General features: G+C 45.3%; 1 protein-coding gene across 1 annotated transcript; it reads right to left on the reverse strand.

Moving 5' to 3' along the window:
* Positions 1 to 291: 291 nt before the first annotated feature.
* On the reverse strand, positions 292 to 7,374 carry LOC134454819 (uncharacterized). The gene is made up of 5 exons (XM_063205977.1): positions 7,099 to 7,374; positions 4,763 to 5,547; positions 4,214 to 4,732; positions 3,312 to 3,644; positions 292 to 1,321 (listed from the first exon to the last, which is right to left on the reverse strand). The coding sequence occupies exons 2-5, from the start codon at positions 5,523 to 5,525 to the stop codon at positions 537 to 539; spliced, it is 2,400 nt and encodes a 799-aa protein (XP_063062047.1). The 5' UTR covers positions 5,526 to 5,547; positions 7,099 to 7,374; the 3' UTR covers positions 292 to 536.
* Between the last annotated feature and the right edge of the window lie 7,117 nt (positions 7,375 to 14,491).

Consider the following 14,491-nt stretch of genomic DNA (forward strand, 5'->3'; position numbering starts at 1 on the left):
CAGACCAGGGGGTTGCCAGGTTTTTTTTTCAACTTTTGAGTGTTTTTCAAGAGCCATAAAAAAATGAGTTCTTTGTCCATGTGAACAACAAACATACCAGATCAACGTGTTAGGCCCCACCCCCCATAAAAAAACGCAATTGACTTAATATCAAGTCCTTGGCACTGTGCCATACATTCTGAAAATACTCGTTTTCAAGTCCATGGCACTCAAAGAGCTAACCTCCTTTTGACAAAAAGTAGGTCTATTGGCCCGAATATTAAACGACACTGAATATAAGTCCTGCGCATGTGTTTGCTTGTATTATTATTTTTCATTAACATTCATTGACCATTGGGAAAGGAAATGCAAATTCCTCTGAGACTGATCACGACCACAGCAAAGAATAGTGATTAAACAGGTTTAACAGTCATCCTCAAAATGTACATTGATGAATACAGACCATGTCAATATATACAAGCAAGAGGGTAAAAAAGAGTCTCTACAAGTCATACAACATTTACATTTGGATCTATTGTGAACTGCTATGATCATGTTTAGTGTTCCACATGAGTGTTCTCGAAGATTATGCCCTGAGCCTTCCCACCACTAGAGGGAGTAGTATCCCTTTTGTCTTGTTTTTTGGCTGGTGAACAGCACAGCAACTTCTTCTTCTCACACTCCTCTCCACAGGCCAGACTGCAGGGCCAATCTCTTAGACCTCCAGCCTCAACTGGTGGCACAGCCATCTCCCCGCCCGCCCTCTCAATGAACACCTCTGGCTGGACCGTGCACACGCTCACCCCGGCACGGCGCAGAATCTCCGTCATCCCCTCCACCACTTTATTCAGCGCTGCCGACCGGTGACAGGCGCATCCGCACCCCGACCCGCACACGTTCACGTTTACGTGCACGTGCACGGAGGCTACCCAGCAGCTCTCGTTGAGCTGCCAGACGTGGAGCTCGTGCACGCCCACCACGCCCTGTAGGCCCACCAGGCTGCTCTTGAGCTCCGGCACGCTGAGCTGCGGGGGGCGGCTCTGCAGCAGCAGCAGCCCCAGACGGTGCACCTCGGGCAGGGCGAACGCCAGCAGCACCAGCACGGCCGCGGTGGACAGGGCCGGGTCCAGGTAGACCAAGCTGCTGCACGACTCCTGTGGGGGGTGGCAGTCCGGGGTGCCCAGCAGCGATGCCAGGGCGTTGGCCAGGGCCAGGCATGGGCACAGCAGGTCTCGGAGGAGAGTCATCCTGTCATACAGACGGCTGGTCCCACGCTGAACTGTTGTGGAGGGCGCTCCGAAGGGTGTTGACAGGTGACTGTTGTACAGGGATGCTGAATTACCTGGAGGTTTTTTAAAGAGGCAATGGAAAGATAATATGTGAAAAACCTGAATTATTTTAAAGAAACACCAAATGTCTACTTTCACCTTGTATATTAGAAGCAACAGTCCATCTACAATGGCTAGGTTACTAAAGCAATACCTAATTTAAAACCTCAAAGGGAAATTAGACAGGCCGAACATTCTGGTCCAAGTTGATGAACTACTGAGACTGCACACATTATGTCAATACAGAGGTGTCAAAAGTAAAAGTAAATGTAGTAATGTAATGTAAGTACATTTATGGTGTAAGTACAACATAAATGCATGATATTACATAGCTGTTACACCATTTACTCAACGGTACCTAATCAAATAGACAGACTGTGTTATTACTGAAAAACCACCACCAAAACTAGATCCAACCATTGGAGAGTTAGCTGATTGTAAGACAACTACACAGGTCTACAGTTTACTCAGATAAGATACTTGTGTTGGAAGTAAACAGTGTTTTTTCATTTTTATTTTTGACACCTCTGACATTTAACTACTTGTTAATTTAATCATTTAATTCAAATGTTACTTTATTTGATGTGGTCTACATAAGGGTGTCATGTAGCCGTCATAACAACTACATGACACATGTCAGGATCATTATGTTTATGACTTGTCATAATGTGTCATTTGGTTTTTGGAATGTTAAGACATCCAAACAATGTCAACTTGACATTCCAACAACCAAATAACACATTATGACAATAGTTGTAGAGTATGTGTCATGTCATCCTTATGACGGTTACATGGCATCCTAATGCAGACCACATCAAATGAAGTGTTTGCAAAACTTTTTTGTTGTGGTGGGGCAATCCGTTGGCGTGGTTGGTGTGACTGGATTATGCTTCATACTACTACAATGAATTCCCTTTCTCCTTTCTGGCTTACACTTTGCTCTCCATTCAGAGGTTCCCTTGTGTTGACGTCTTTGTAGTAGTTTTTCCAAGCTGAAACTGCAAAATACCACATTACTCCCTCTCCTCCCACAACTACGCTGAAACAAATGGCTAGTGTTACAATGTCTTTCTGTCTCTGTCTCTGTCTCTCTCTCTCTCGTTCTCTCTCTCTCCACACTCTTCTTGACCCGACATTCTGTGTTCTCAAAGCAGGCTGTAGTCTAGGCCTAGGGTGGGGAATAAGACCGTTTTGAGAGAAGAAATAAGAAAGCGCATGAGAAAGCTTCGATATTAACAACCGTTCCGTACATAATCATAACAACATACTATCATAGAGGACATTCCTAAGGGAATAAATTCATCCTGTATTGATGGTTATAAAGCTAGTGGTTTATGCCATGGGCACTATGACAATTACATCAAGTCATCTGTGGTTTGGAATAGCTGGCTATTGCCCTGGACTTGGCAATGGCCGTTTTTCTCACAACGTCAGACACCTTTGATTCAATGCATGAGAAGTCGGCAGTGGTGTAGTCTACGTAGAACGCAGGTATACGGAGTATACCCACTTCTAAATTTTAGGGGCTTCAGTATACCCACTTAAAATTGATTGATCCATTATTTACAACAGCATGAATATATACATTATACCCACTTCAAAAAATGCTCGAATATACAGTATACCCACCATAAAAAAGTAGACTACACCACTGGAAGTCGGTATGCATTGCATCTGGTGCCATGCCCCGGACCTCTTTACATCAGATCTTCATGGCCCAGGTTAATCAGGGAATTGCAGCCCTGCCGTGGCTCAGATGGTAAGGTACTGCGCCCTCACGCCGGGGACTCGGGTTCGATTATGGCCCGAGGTCATTTCCCGATCCTCCCCCATCTCTCTCTCCCACTCGCTTCCTGTCATCTCCCAAATTGTCATATCAATATAAAGGTATAACGCCCACCCCCCCATAAATAAATAAATAAATAACATATTAAAAACATGTCATAATCACCCCTTTCTAATGTCACCCCCACCCCCTGCATCCAAGACTACCTGTCCACTTACCACTGTTGCGAGGATGAGCAGTGTATACGGGAACCCGAGAGAGACCATCCTCCAGCCCCACAGCATTGGACTGCTGGCTCCGAGAAAGGTTATTCAGATGTCCATCAACAACGGCATTTGGTTCTCCAGAGGGTCGCACACCGCCACGGTCACACCCCGGGGCTGCTGGGATTGCGAAGGACACATGCTTGCTGTACCGTACAGTGGATGGTGCGAAGGGCACGTGCTTGCCATCGAGCACACTGGATGCTGCAGGGTTGCAGAACATCAGGGAGCCATCTCCATCTCCAAGGTCTGCGTGGAGCTGCTCGTCTCTTCTGACATTTTCGAGAGCTGGAATGAGAGTATAGCATGATGATGATGATGATAATTACAGTTACAAAACCCAACACATTGACGATGACATGACATTCATGACATGGCAGTTGACATGACACTTTTTCATGTTATTTTTTCTCACAGATGAGAATGAAGGATAAACACAAAAACAATAGGTCTCAGGCACTCAAGAGTATCCAAAGGAAAAAGGGCACACATTTTAAAAGCCATTATTAACCCCTTTGCACAGAGCCCATGTAATTACCCTACTGTCACCAAAATTGTAACGGCTATGTCTTAACCTGTTACCTAAGGCTCTCGGTGCTGTCATATAAATGTTGTTATGCTGTAGTTGAACATTTTCAGCAAGTAGTGAATAGGCCCGCCGGCGACACCATCTGCAGTTGGCTCATCATAAATAAAATGTTTCTTCATCAGGGCACATGAGGTTTTTGCAGTATGTTCAAAACAGCATTCCAGTTAATTTTGTCATTTACAGATTTCGTAAAACGCAATAATACTGTATGTGCAGTATGGAGATCAGATAATTCCCCAACACGTTCGAAACAGAATCACTTCCTCACCTATCACTGAATGATTCGACCCCATCCTGGATCCCGTTGTTGATGTAGAGGTAGCAAGGGTTTCTGATCCGACGTCCGCTGCTACTGCTGCTGCTGTTGCTGGGGCCCCCAGGGGCCGACCGCCACGGCCCCAAGCGACGGCCAGCACGGCCGCGTTGAAGAGCAGGCTGAGCGCACTGGCCACAGTGGCCAGCAGGGGGCGCTGCAGGGGGTGCGGCTGCAGCACGTGGTGGAGGATCTCCAGCGTGACGGACACGCACAGCGAGGCCACCAGCAGCGCTGACACCAGCGCCCCGAACGGCTGCAGACGCGCCACCACGGACGGCTCCGAGAGAAGCGGAGACCTGGAGGTGGTGGAGGAGGAGGAGTTGACGTTGGTGGTGGTGGTGGAGTGTTCACTAGTGGGTGCGGCGGTGATGGTGTCAGGGTCAGGGTGGAGGGCTTCAGGGTCTGGAAGGCAGTTTGCAGGAATGTAGTTGCAGTTGTGGTTGACGTTGGCATTGATGGTGGTGGTGGTGGTGGTGGTGGTGGTGGTGGTGGAGTGTTCACTAGTGGGTGGGGCGGTGATGGTGTCAGGGTCAGGGTGGAGGGCTTCAGGGTCTGGAAGGCAGTTTGCAGGAATGTAGTTGCAGTTGTGGTTGACGTTGGCGTTGATGGTGGTGGTGGTGGTGGTGATGGTGGAGTGTTCATCAGTGGGTGGGTCGGTGATGGTGCCTGGGTCAGGGTGGAGGGCTTCAGGGGCTGTGTCGTGATTGGGTGTGGGGGTTGCAGCAGCAGCAGGCGTTTGGGATGTCACATTCAAGTCACTCTGCAGGCTATTGTGTGAGATTGCGTTTGATGGAAGAGAGTTTGCAGGACTGGGAGAAGGCGCGATGGAAGAAGGCGAGGAGGTGGAGGAGGAGGAGGAGGTGTTGACATTGGTGGTGGTGGCGTGTTCACTAGTGGGTGGGTCCGTGATGGTGCCTGGGTCAGGGTGGAGGGCTCCAGGGGCCACATTCAATTCTTTGTGCAGGCTGTTGTGTGGGATTGTGCTTGATGGAAAAGAGTTTGCAGGACTGGGAGAAGGGGCGATGGAGGAGGTGGAGGAGGAGGCCAGAGGGGGCTGTCTAGCCTGGAGGTGCTGAAGCGCCAGGTGGAGGAGGAGGTAGAGCGTGTGGAAGGAGTCCACCATGTTGGTGAGGCAGTTGCAGAGGCGGCTGACGATGACCTCGAACAGCAGCAGCAGCAGCGTCAATGCCAGCGCGCACCTCTGCAGACCCATGTGGCTGCTCCTCCTCTGCTGCGGCTGCTGTAAGCCCACATGGCCGTCCATGGCAGCAACCTGCTCAACCAAACTAAAGGAAAGTGTATATATATAATAGCTGTTGAAATCGTTCACTGTAAGTTATGTGTCAGTTGTCAGATTTCCATCTTTCCAACGCTCAAGTAAGGTAATGGTGCTATGCAACAAGGAGTAGACTTGTCAATTGGGAGAGAGGTATCACGGAGTGCGGACATATTCATTCAAAAACTGTCCTACCTACCATTCCATCACAGTAATGAATCTTAAAGTGCCATTCATCCTTTCGGATGCATGTAACCATATGTTGCAGGGGATGACAGAATAAGAAATAGAAAGTATAGGAAGGAGAAATGATGAGTCATTAGAAGCCACCCTAGAAAAGCCCCCACTTCTTCCCGAGCAGAAGAAGAATATAAAACAACCTTACATCAAGCCCGTTAGGCCTACATTATTGATTAAATACTGCCGCAGCACGAAATCAGAATAGACTACTAGATACAGTCTACTGTTTACAGATAGGCCTGGGATTTTCCAAAGAGGTGCACCGTGCACAGTAGCTGCATTGGCAAAGAGTCAGTAATGAACAGTGCTGCAAGTTGGGTCTCTCAATTTCTGATCATCCTCACAGTAAATACAATGGTATATGCGTATCCCACAGGTTCCCAAACTGAAACGTGAAGAGGGTCCCTCCCCATGGCCTATACCGGTAGATTCCAGCCAAGCCACACACCGCCACCCTTCACTGACATGGGCTGTGCCACACTACTTTTTCCCTGTGCACCTGCTTTTACAATAGTTCCCAGGCTAGGGTCCCGCGCCCCCACTTTGAAAACCACTGGTTTATCCCACCTTGCACTGTAGTGCACTCTGGTACAGCTGAGTGAGGATGCTAACGTTGTTCTGAAGTACGACCTTTTGGTCAGCTTCTTGACAGAGTGACACGGGTCTGGGCCAATTACTGTGCGTAATACCATAAAACACCTCCCCCTTCTGACCCAGCTGGACATTACAATGAACATTAAGTTACGTTTGCATCTCCTGAGATGTAAAGGATGTTATACGGGGATGCAGAGACGAGAAATAAGAACACCCCACTTGCTTTTATCATTGCTTTCAGACCCTTTGCAGATGCTAGTGATGCGGGTGGAGAGGCCAGGCAGCTGTGGCATGGGGTACTTTCAGAACGCGCGCTTATCCGACGCAGTAGCCTAGAGCAACCCAAAAACAATGATAGATTATAGAAAATAGCCTTGGAAATGAGCACACATTTTAATCACTATCAATAGTGCTATCCAAATTTTTTCTCCAAAAGACACTCCAAATGGGACGACTGATGCTTTCAGCATCTTCAGTGTGATGGTGGAGCGCCTTGGTCCTACGACTTTTGTAGTTTTAGTAAATGCCACATTTGGAGAGTGGGCTAATTAATGTGTCCACTCTTACTGACTCAATTCAGTGCACGATTGAGGGCGCGTTGGTTAGCTAGCTATGCACAATGATTATCCCAATAAGTGCGCAAACGTGACCTTCTCCAGTCTGGTCCTATGGGTAATATAGCCTTAACTCTCCAAAATACTGGTTAGAGAAAAAAACGCAAACCAACCTGTTCAAAGAAGACCGTTTTGTTACCGGTGAGATCAGCTCTCGGTGCAGCGTGGTTATGGCGCGGCAACTGTGGGCAAACTTTCTTTGCCGGTGGTCAGCTTTCTCCACGAACCGTCATGTCTCACGCCCCTCCGACTCCCCCTGTCCTAAGTACTGTCATGTGAGTGAATCTGTCTTCGGTATCCGCCTTTATCCCTGGTGTTCTTCTTAAAATCCTATCAAGGGTCATCATAGAACAAAGTCCGACAACCTCACCAACGATTAGAGTGGGGCATGTTCTGCTCCAAGACTTTGTAGCGGTTTTGGACAGATTGCGTAATGCTCTGAGAAGTAGGCTATGTTGATGTAAAGTAGCCTAGAGACGGCGCTGATTGAACAATGCGATAGGATTTATAGGCGTTGAGTGGTCGCTTAATCAAACTGCTGGTGGACAGGGCTGGATCATTGTATCGTGACAGTGTGCGCAACACAGTGCATTTGGGAAAACACATATATGTATACGGCCATTGTTCCCTTCCGTTGGGGGGTTAGGTAACTTGTTTGTGGCGAGGATTTTTATCTTGTCTTAATAACAATATAGTATCAATGTGGGCAGTTACGAAAAAAAGAAAGTAAAAGTGAGTCTCCAGGTTCCATGCTGCAGCAGATTGCTGATGTCCCTTCTGTGTTGGTTGCCAAGCAGCCTCCATCCACCAGACTGTGATGCCCTGTGGCCATACAGGCAGAGGCGATTCTTGGAGTCACGTGTGGCCCCAAGCGAAAATGCAAAAGAGTGAACATTTGAACCAAAATCACCACTACTATAGTACAGTATGGGCTGTTATTCACTATCTAGGGGCTTGGGGGCCCCAAGCGGCTGGATGCCTTGCCTGGTGGCAAGATGCGCCTCTGCATACAGGTATACATAGTGGTACCTGAGGGTGGTGATGGTGGAGTACTGTACATTGGTGTCTTGTCTTGACTGCTTGTGGTCAGTAGAGGAACAGAATCAGGGGCACTGACAGCTTTGGCTGGGCCCGCGACAAAGTCATCTGAAAGGGCCCCCTCACTTAATACATGAAATGTAGTGAGGACCCAATTCTGGGCCCCATGTCTCCCTGGGCCCCATGTCTCCCTGGGCCCGGGACAACTGACCCCTTGGACCAGTGTGGTCACTTTCTTCCAACCATTTACGGTTCTCTCACAAAAGCAACTGAGGAGGAACCTTGTTTCGACTAGGAGCTTCTTACAGGGCATGTGTGGACTTCAACACACTGTCATTGAATGAACCCAACAATACGTTGCATGGCCTTCCTTGTTTGTTTATATAACAACATCATTTTCTTCCTGGGAAACTTTTCACAGAAGATTGTGAGATAATTAAATTGTTGGAGATTACCTTCCTTCATATTATAATGTAAGACACAGAGTTTGATATTGTGGATCTTTATGTAATGTTTAGTAATAACAATTTCACTTTAATTCATTTTCCAGCAATGACAATGTCATGGTGTAATTTCGCAGGTTCACAGTTTTAGATCTTGAACAAATCTATTGATCTGTGTACCCTGACCTATGCCCTTTACACTGTTTGTGTGTTTTGACGTATCTGTGAAAATAAAAACTAGGTCAGGTTGGGGCAGTGTTTCTGTTGGTGCAGCAGCTGAAGCTTAAAAGTGAAAAAAAAAAACACAAAAAAAAAACAGGTTATCGTTTTTTTCTCCCCACCAAATTATTGTAAAATTCTCTGCAGCATGCATTTGTGATTTTATTTCAGTATGGTCACACATTTTAGGTGTTAAAAAGATATTGAATTACAACTGGCATAGGCCTGCTGGATTGTTGGACAATGTGACACTATAGGAAGACTGCCAAGTGTATTAGTAGGAAATAGTACGATCAATGCTGCAGCGTTTCTATAAAATTGTCTTTATGTATTCGACTTTACTTACATACTGTATGTAATTTCAAAAGTGGATTATGGTGGTATACAGTCAGGCAGTACATTGTGGAACTCTTTTCTTTCACAGATAAGATCAGGTGGACAGACGTCTGGGGTACGATCCCTACAAATTTTTCCAAAAGGAATGGCTGTGATGTAAAGACAACTAAGTGAATGTGGGTTGGCGAGTCGGAAAACCCTCATTCAGTATTAAACAAACACATGTGCGCATTCCACCAGGCCGTTGCAGACATACACAAGGGAGTATGCAAGGAAGTTTTTGATCACAGGCCATAGTTCTAACCACAGTCTATTAGCACAGAACAAAATACTTTTGAATGTTTTCAATTCTGTAGTGATGTAATAGAAAAGCATGGCATAACTGCTGCTTCCACTTTAATAAGGCATCCGTCCATCTTAGTTGTCCTGACAGAACATCAACATTGAGACATGAGATGATAAAATGAGTCGTTGATTAATTAATTAATTAAAATGAAATTAATTAATTATACATATGAATTCAAGTTAATCACTCTCTGTATTCCATATTGCAAATCTTGTCAACAATCATTTGTATAGGCCCACCAGCCTACCACTGAAACACCTCAGTCTGGTGTGTGTGTGTGTGTTTTTTTTTTAGTAAGTCCCACCCCTAATTATTATAAACATTGATCAAACAACAACAATACATAGGTTTCCTGTTTACAAATATAAGCACTGTGAGGAGGGGCAAGATGCTAAGCAGCCAACCACGTCAGAGTATTTTTTGAGTGACAGCAGTTTCCAACAATCAAGAGGTTGAAGAGTGCGCAGCTAGGGGCAGGCAGTCAGGGATTGTTTACAATTGGGAAACCCATGTATGGAACAAGATTATTTTTAGGAGAACAACCAAACGCCCTGCATCATCTGAGCAACAAGCCCAGACAAGCATCTCAACTCTCCAGTGGTCATCCAACCCAAAGGGCTGGAAGAGTCACTCTGGCCACTGCTTGGCTAAAGAAAAATAAAACATAAGCATGACATTAAGGGCAGGGGCGTGAAGTATACCCCCGCTGCCCCCGTGAGGCAGGGGGGCCCATACAAGACGGCGGGCCCACATGGGCCCTTGACATGAAGAAACGGTCCCCCTCCACATGATATTAGGCCCTCTTTTTTCGTTCGGGGGCTCATTCTTGATAGCTGGCAGGGGGGCCTGAAGTACTTGCGTTATGTCTGTGATTAAGGGTGGTGTGATATAAGGAAATGTCTCTCAACAGAATCCCTCAATTACCTTGCGTGTAAGTAAAAATAAAATGACATTTGTAATTGTAGAAAGTGGTACATGTAGCCTATCCAATTCATGTATAGAAAAACTGGTTTACAGCCTCAATCTGCTAAGTTTTTGCTGACATTACTATATGTCTATGAAAACGTTCTTTTCAACCCCTGTGGAAGAAGGGACTTCTGAGTAAAACGTGGTAAATGAACAGCAATAAGCAGGCAGATCCTCAAATACAGTAGCCATGGCCTTAGAAGAAACTATGGTATAAAGGACAAAGATTGACCTTGAGCTATAGCTACCTTCAGCCCTACAACAGTTGCTCACTCACTACCATACTGTATGTGCTTTTCCTGGTACAGTGGCCCATGCCCTGACACTACTGTAGGTCTGGCATCTAATTACATAATATCCCTCTTAAGCCTACTATGGGAGAATTATGCCACCAGAGGCTCTTATCCCTGTGGGATAAGTTGTCTCTGGGTGTGTGTGTGTGTGTGTGTGTGTGTGTGTGTGTGTGTGTGTGTGTGTGTGTGTGTGTGTGTGTGTGTGTGTGTGTGTGTGTGTGTGTGTGTGTGTGTGTGTGTGTGTGTGTGTGTGTGTGTGTCACGGAAGGGATGACCAAGAGAGCATGGATCACTGCTCGCAAAATGTTAATGTCTAACCATAAGACACAACTATAGACTTGCACTCGTAGGTCGTTTTGGCTTCCTTCATTATCTGGTAATGGTTATGAGAATCTTTCCTCTTGTCTGACAGCACCTCCGGTTTGCATGCACACATTCAAAAACATTTTTTTGCTGATGGAAAGCTTGTAGTATGTCGGGTCAAAGAGGTAGGGGCATCGCACAGGGGGGTGAAATTGTGGCTGAGCCAACAGGGCCCTGTGTATATGGGGCCCACACAGTCTTATTTATGCAGACATAATAGTAGTGTATACAGTATGCCCCTCACAAGTTTGCAGACTTGTAAGTAGGACAATATCTTTCCATAGGACAGCATTAAAGAAATTTCACTTTGACAGAATGATTAGTAACCTGTTTATAACATACCACTTCATCTTGTTGTTCACTGAAAAAAGATCAAAATACAGCCATTAATGTTTGAAAATGTACCCACAACAGTGAGTACATCCCAGATTAAAATCCTGTAGAGAGTGCCTGAGAAGAGGCCGTGTTGGCCCGAAACATCACAAAATTAAAAGGGATTAAAAGTGAGGTCATCGGTGGACGTCTCATCCTTGCCTCACATTGAGCTTTTACATTTAGAGTCTGCACCTGGCTAAAATAGATATAGGTGAGTAAACCCAGCCAGCTGTTCAACACCCTGTACGGTACACACTGTTGAAGCCAGGGGTGGGGAACTTTTTTTCATTCGAGGGGCCACTTCAAATTTGATAAAGTCCTCAATGGCCATACTACAGTATGAACACAAAGCAAGATTTCCCCCTGCACTTAAGACCTTCAGACCTACATCTCTGATCATTACTACTATTATTGTTAAGTTATTACCTCTGCCAAGGAGGTTATGTTTTCGGTCACGTTGGTTTGTCTGTCTGTCTGTCTGTCTCTCTGTCTGTCATCAGGATAATTGGAAAAGTTATTGACGGATTTTGATTTGACAGATTTTATAAAAAAATGTTTTTAAATATTCTTCACCATTGCGGGATAGGGTGAATTTTGACATTCCAGTTTCTAACTCCACAAAAACAAGACAGAAAGACTTAAAAAAAATAGGGTGTGGCATGGTCAAATGGTCTATCAAACAGCTTCTTTGGCGGAGGTCTGCACTCTCTGAGTGCATTTCTAGTTATTGTATACTGTATATCCCAGTAGGGCCCTGACTAACAGGCCTATATGGGTGAAAGGGATACACAGAAAAATAGTGTGACACGAATCATGTAAGGGGGCCCTGGGTGCATATACCAGTCTATGGGGGTCCTTGCCATGGTAAAGTTTGGGAACCCCTGGATCATTCAAAAAGTGATACAATAGCATTAGCAAGTAGAGGATATTTTTTAACTGAGTGAAAACTTAACAACCATGGCAGGGCACATGCAAAATGTAACGGTCAGTTATTTGCACGATTCATTGGCCTTCACACAAAGTATGCCAAATATGACCTTTCCAGTAAGACTGTTTCCAAACCATTATGCTTTCAAAGGCTGATAAGGATAACTTAACTATAGACAAGCATGGCAGACTTGTTACCTTTTTGTATGCAGACCTAAGTCCTGCCAGATCTTGTTTTTTGCAGTTTCTCCAAAAGTGTTAGTTTGAGTTGTAAACTTGTAGCAGGATGAAGATCACTTCCGATTTACAGCAGTTGTACCCACTTGAGTACACAGTGGTCCGTTCCTCTATGTGTGGAATGGAATGTCACAGCTGTGTTGGACAGTAAGTACAGGTGGAGGATAGAGGGAGAGAGAGGGCGGTGCCCCATATTGCCCTTCAAATGAAGACTAAGGTCATGGGCTGCCAAAGAAGCCAAAGCAATCTAGTCTTGGGGGGAACAAAGAAAGGAAATGAAAGACTGATGGAAAATGTGAAAAAATAAAATAGAATTGTACACCCCTCATGAGCTCTCCCCCCTAAAGAATGTAAAAAAAAAGCTGCTGAATGAGCAGGGAGACCCCGAGAACTCTTTGATCGTCAGCCAGAGAAAAGCTGCCATCTTAAGTCTGTTTTTATTACAAAGACGATGGGAAAGCTGGAAAGCGGGCTGAGAGGGAGAATTTGAAGGGAATATGCCGGCAGATTCCATATTTTGGCATTTGACTTAATCCTTTTGTGATTGAGCTACAACTTATGATGCACATTCATGATATCTTTGGTCACACTGAAATCAAACCTTTTTCCAACCAGCTCTGGCCTATTGATGGTGGCTGAAGTGAAATTCTGAAAATACGTGGGAAGGAAGTCAAAAGACCACCAGGGTTACTCAATCATTTTACTCTCTCGACAAGTTACACAACGGGAGAGATTACAGTAAGTCTCTGCACTGAATTCCATCAGTACAGGATTACTGTAATAAGCCTCGTCCCGACTAGAGGACCTCACAGCAGCCAGCCAGAGAGGGAGTCCCCCTTTACCATGGCGACGAGTCCTGAGGCCGAGGCAAGGTTTAAGCAAGTCTCCATGACCTCAATGACTCCCCTTGGGGAAGGACCATGCGGTCCTACTACTGTACTGCACCCTGCCAGACCTACTGTAGGCCAGGCCAGACTGAGCAAGAGAGGAATTTAGGCAATAGCAAGTTTCTTTTGCTCTGTCGCCCCACAGATTGGAGGAGAACTTTCCTCTCAGAACAGACACTGTATTCCACCAAACGTGTCTTTTACTATAACCATAGACTGCATGCATACGCTACTGTATACAATTCAGTTTGTGGTCATGGAGAGCGGCAAGGCAAATTCGGAAAAGTCGTTCTATTAAAGTTGTGCTATGCTTGGGAACATTTTGACTTTGAAAAATTGACGTAGTGTTGCTTAATGTAAAGCAACAGAGTGCTTTGATGGCATAGGCTGGATATCTGTATACTGAAGTTGCTTCCTCCATCCACGCAGAGTAGTAGTACAATTCGTCGACACAATTGAGGACAACAGAGGTAAAGAGGTGAAGGTGGTGCCCTGCATACTGGTTTCATGTTCTTCACTGAGGCACGACTATAGCTCACTTCCCCCCATTGCCATGGCACAAAGAATGTTTGAGAAACAGGCAGGCTGGTAACGAGAAAGAGAGCGCGAGAGAGAGAGAGAGAGAGAGACAGAGACAGAGACAGAGAGAGAGAAATTGTATGGCCTGATGTTCATCGACTTCAAGCACCAAGATGAACCATGCGCAGCACACAGGCATGGAAGCTTAGTGCAAATGACTTTAAACAACTTTCAAAAGAAGGCCTACATGATCAACTAGCATTCAACAACGGTTTCAGGAGTTCTTCGATTACAAAACACAAAGACATGACCACAGTGTTTAACAGAAAAGTCATTTTAAACAGTGAGGAACAGCCAGTCACATCTTTGTCATTACATGCATTTTATTTAAGAGAGAGAGAGATAGAGAGAAACAAAAATTACTTTTCCATACACATCTGTGTGCTAGCCAGCAATATATTTTTTCTGTCATATTGTATGTTTTATTGATTAATTTAAACAGGTAATTTAAAAATTACTAAAAATGAAAAGCAATAATACAAACATCCGATTGGAGA

This window comes from Engraulis encrasicolus, chromosome 8 (assembly GCF_034702125.1).
Source record: "Engraulis encrasicolus isolate BLACKSEA-1 chromosome 8, IST_EnEncr_1.0, whole genome shotgun sequence".
NCBI classification, from domain to species: domain Eukaryota; kingdom Metazoa; phylum Chordata; class Actinopteri; order Clupeiformes; family Engraulidae; genus Engraulis; species Engraulis encrasicolus.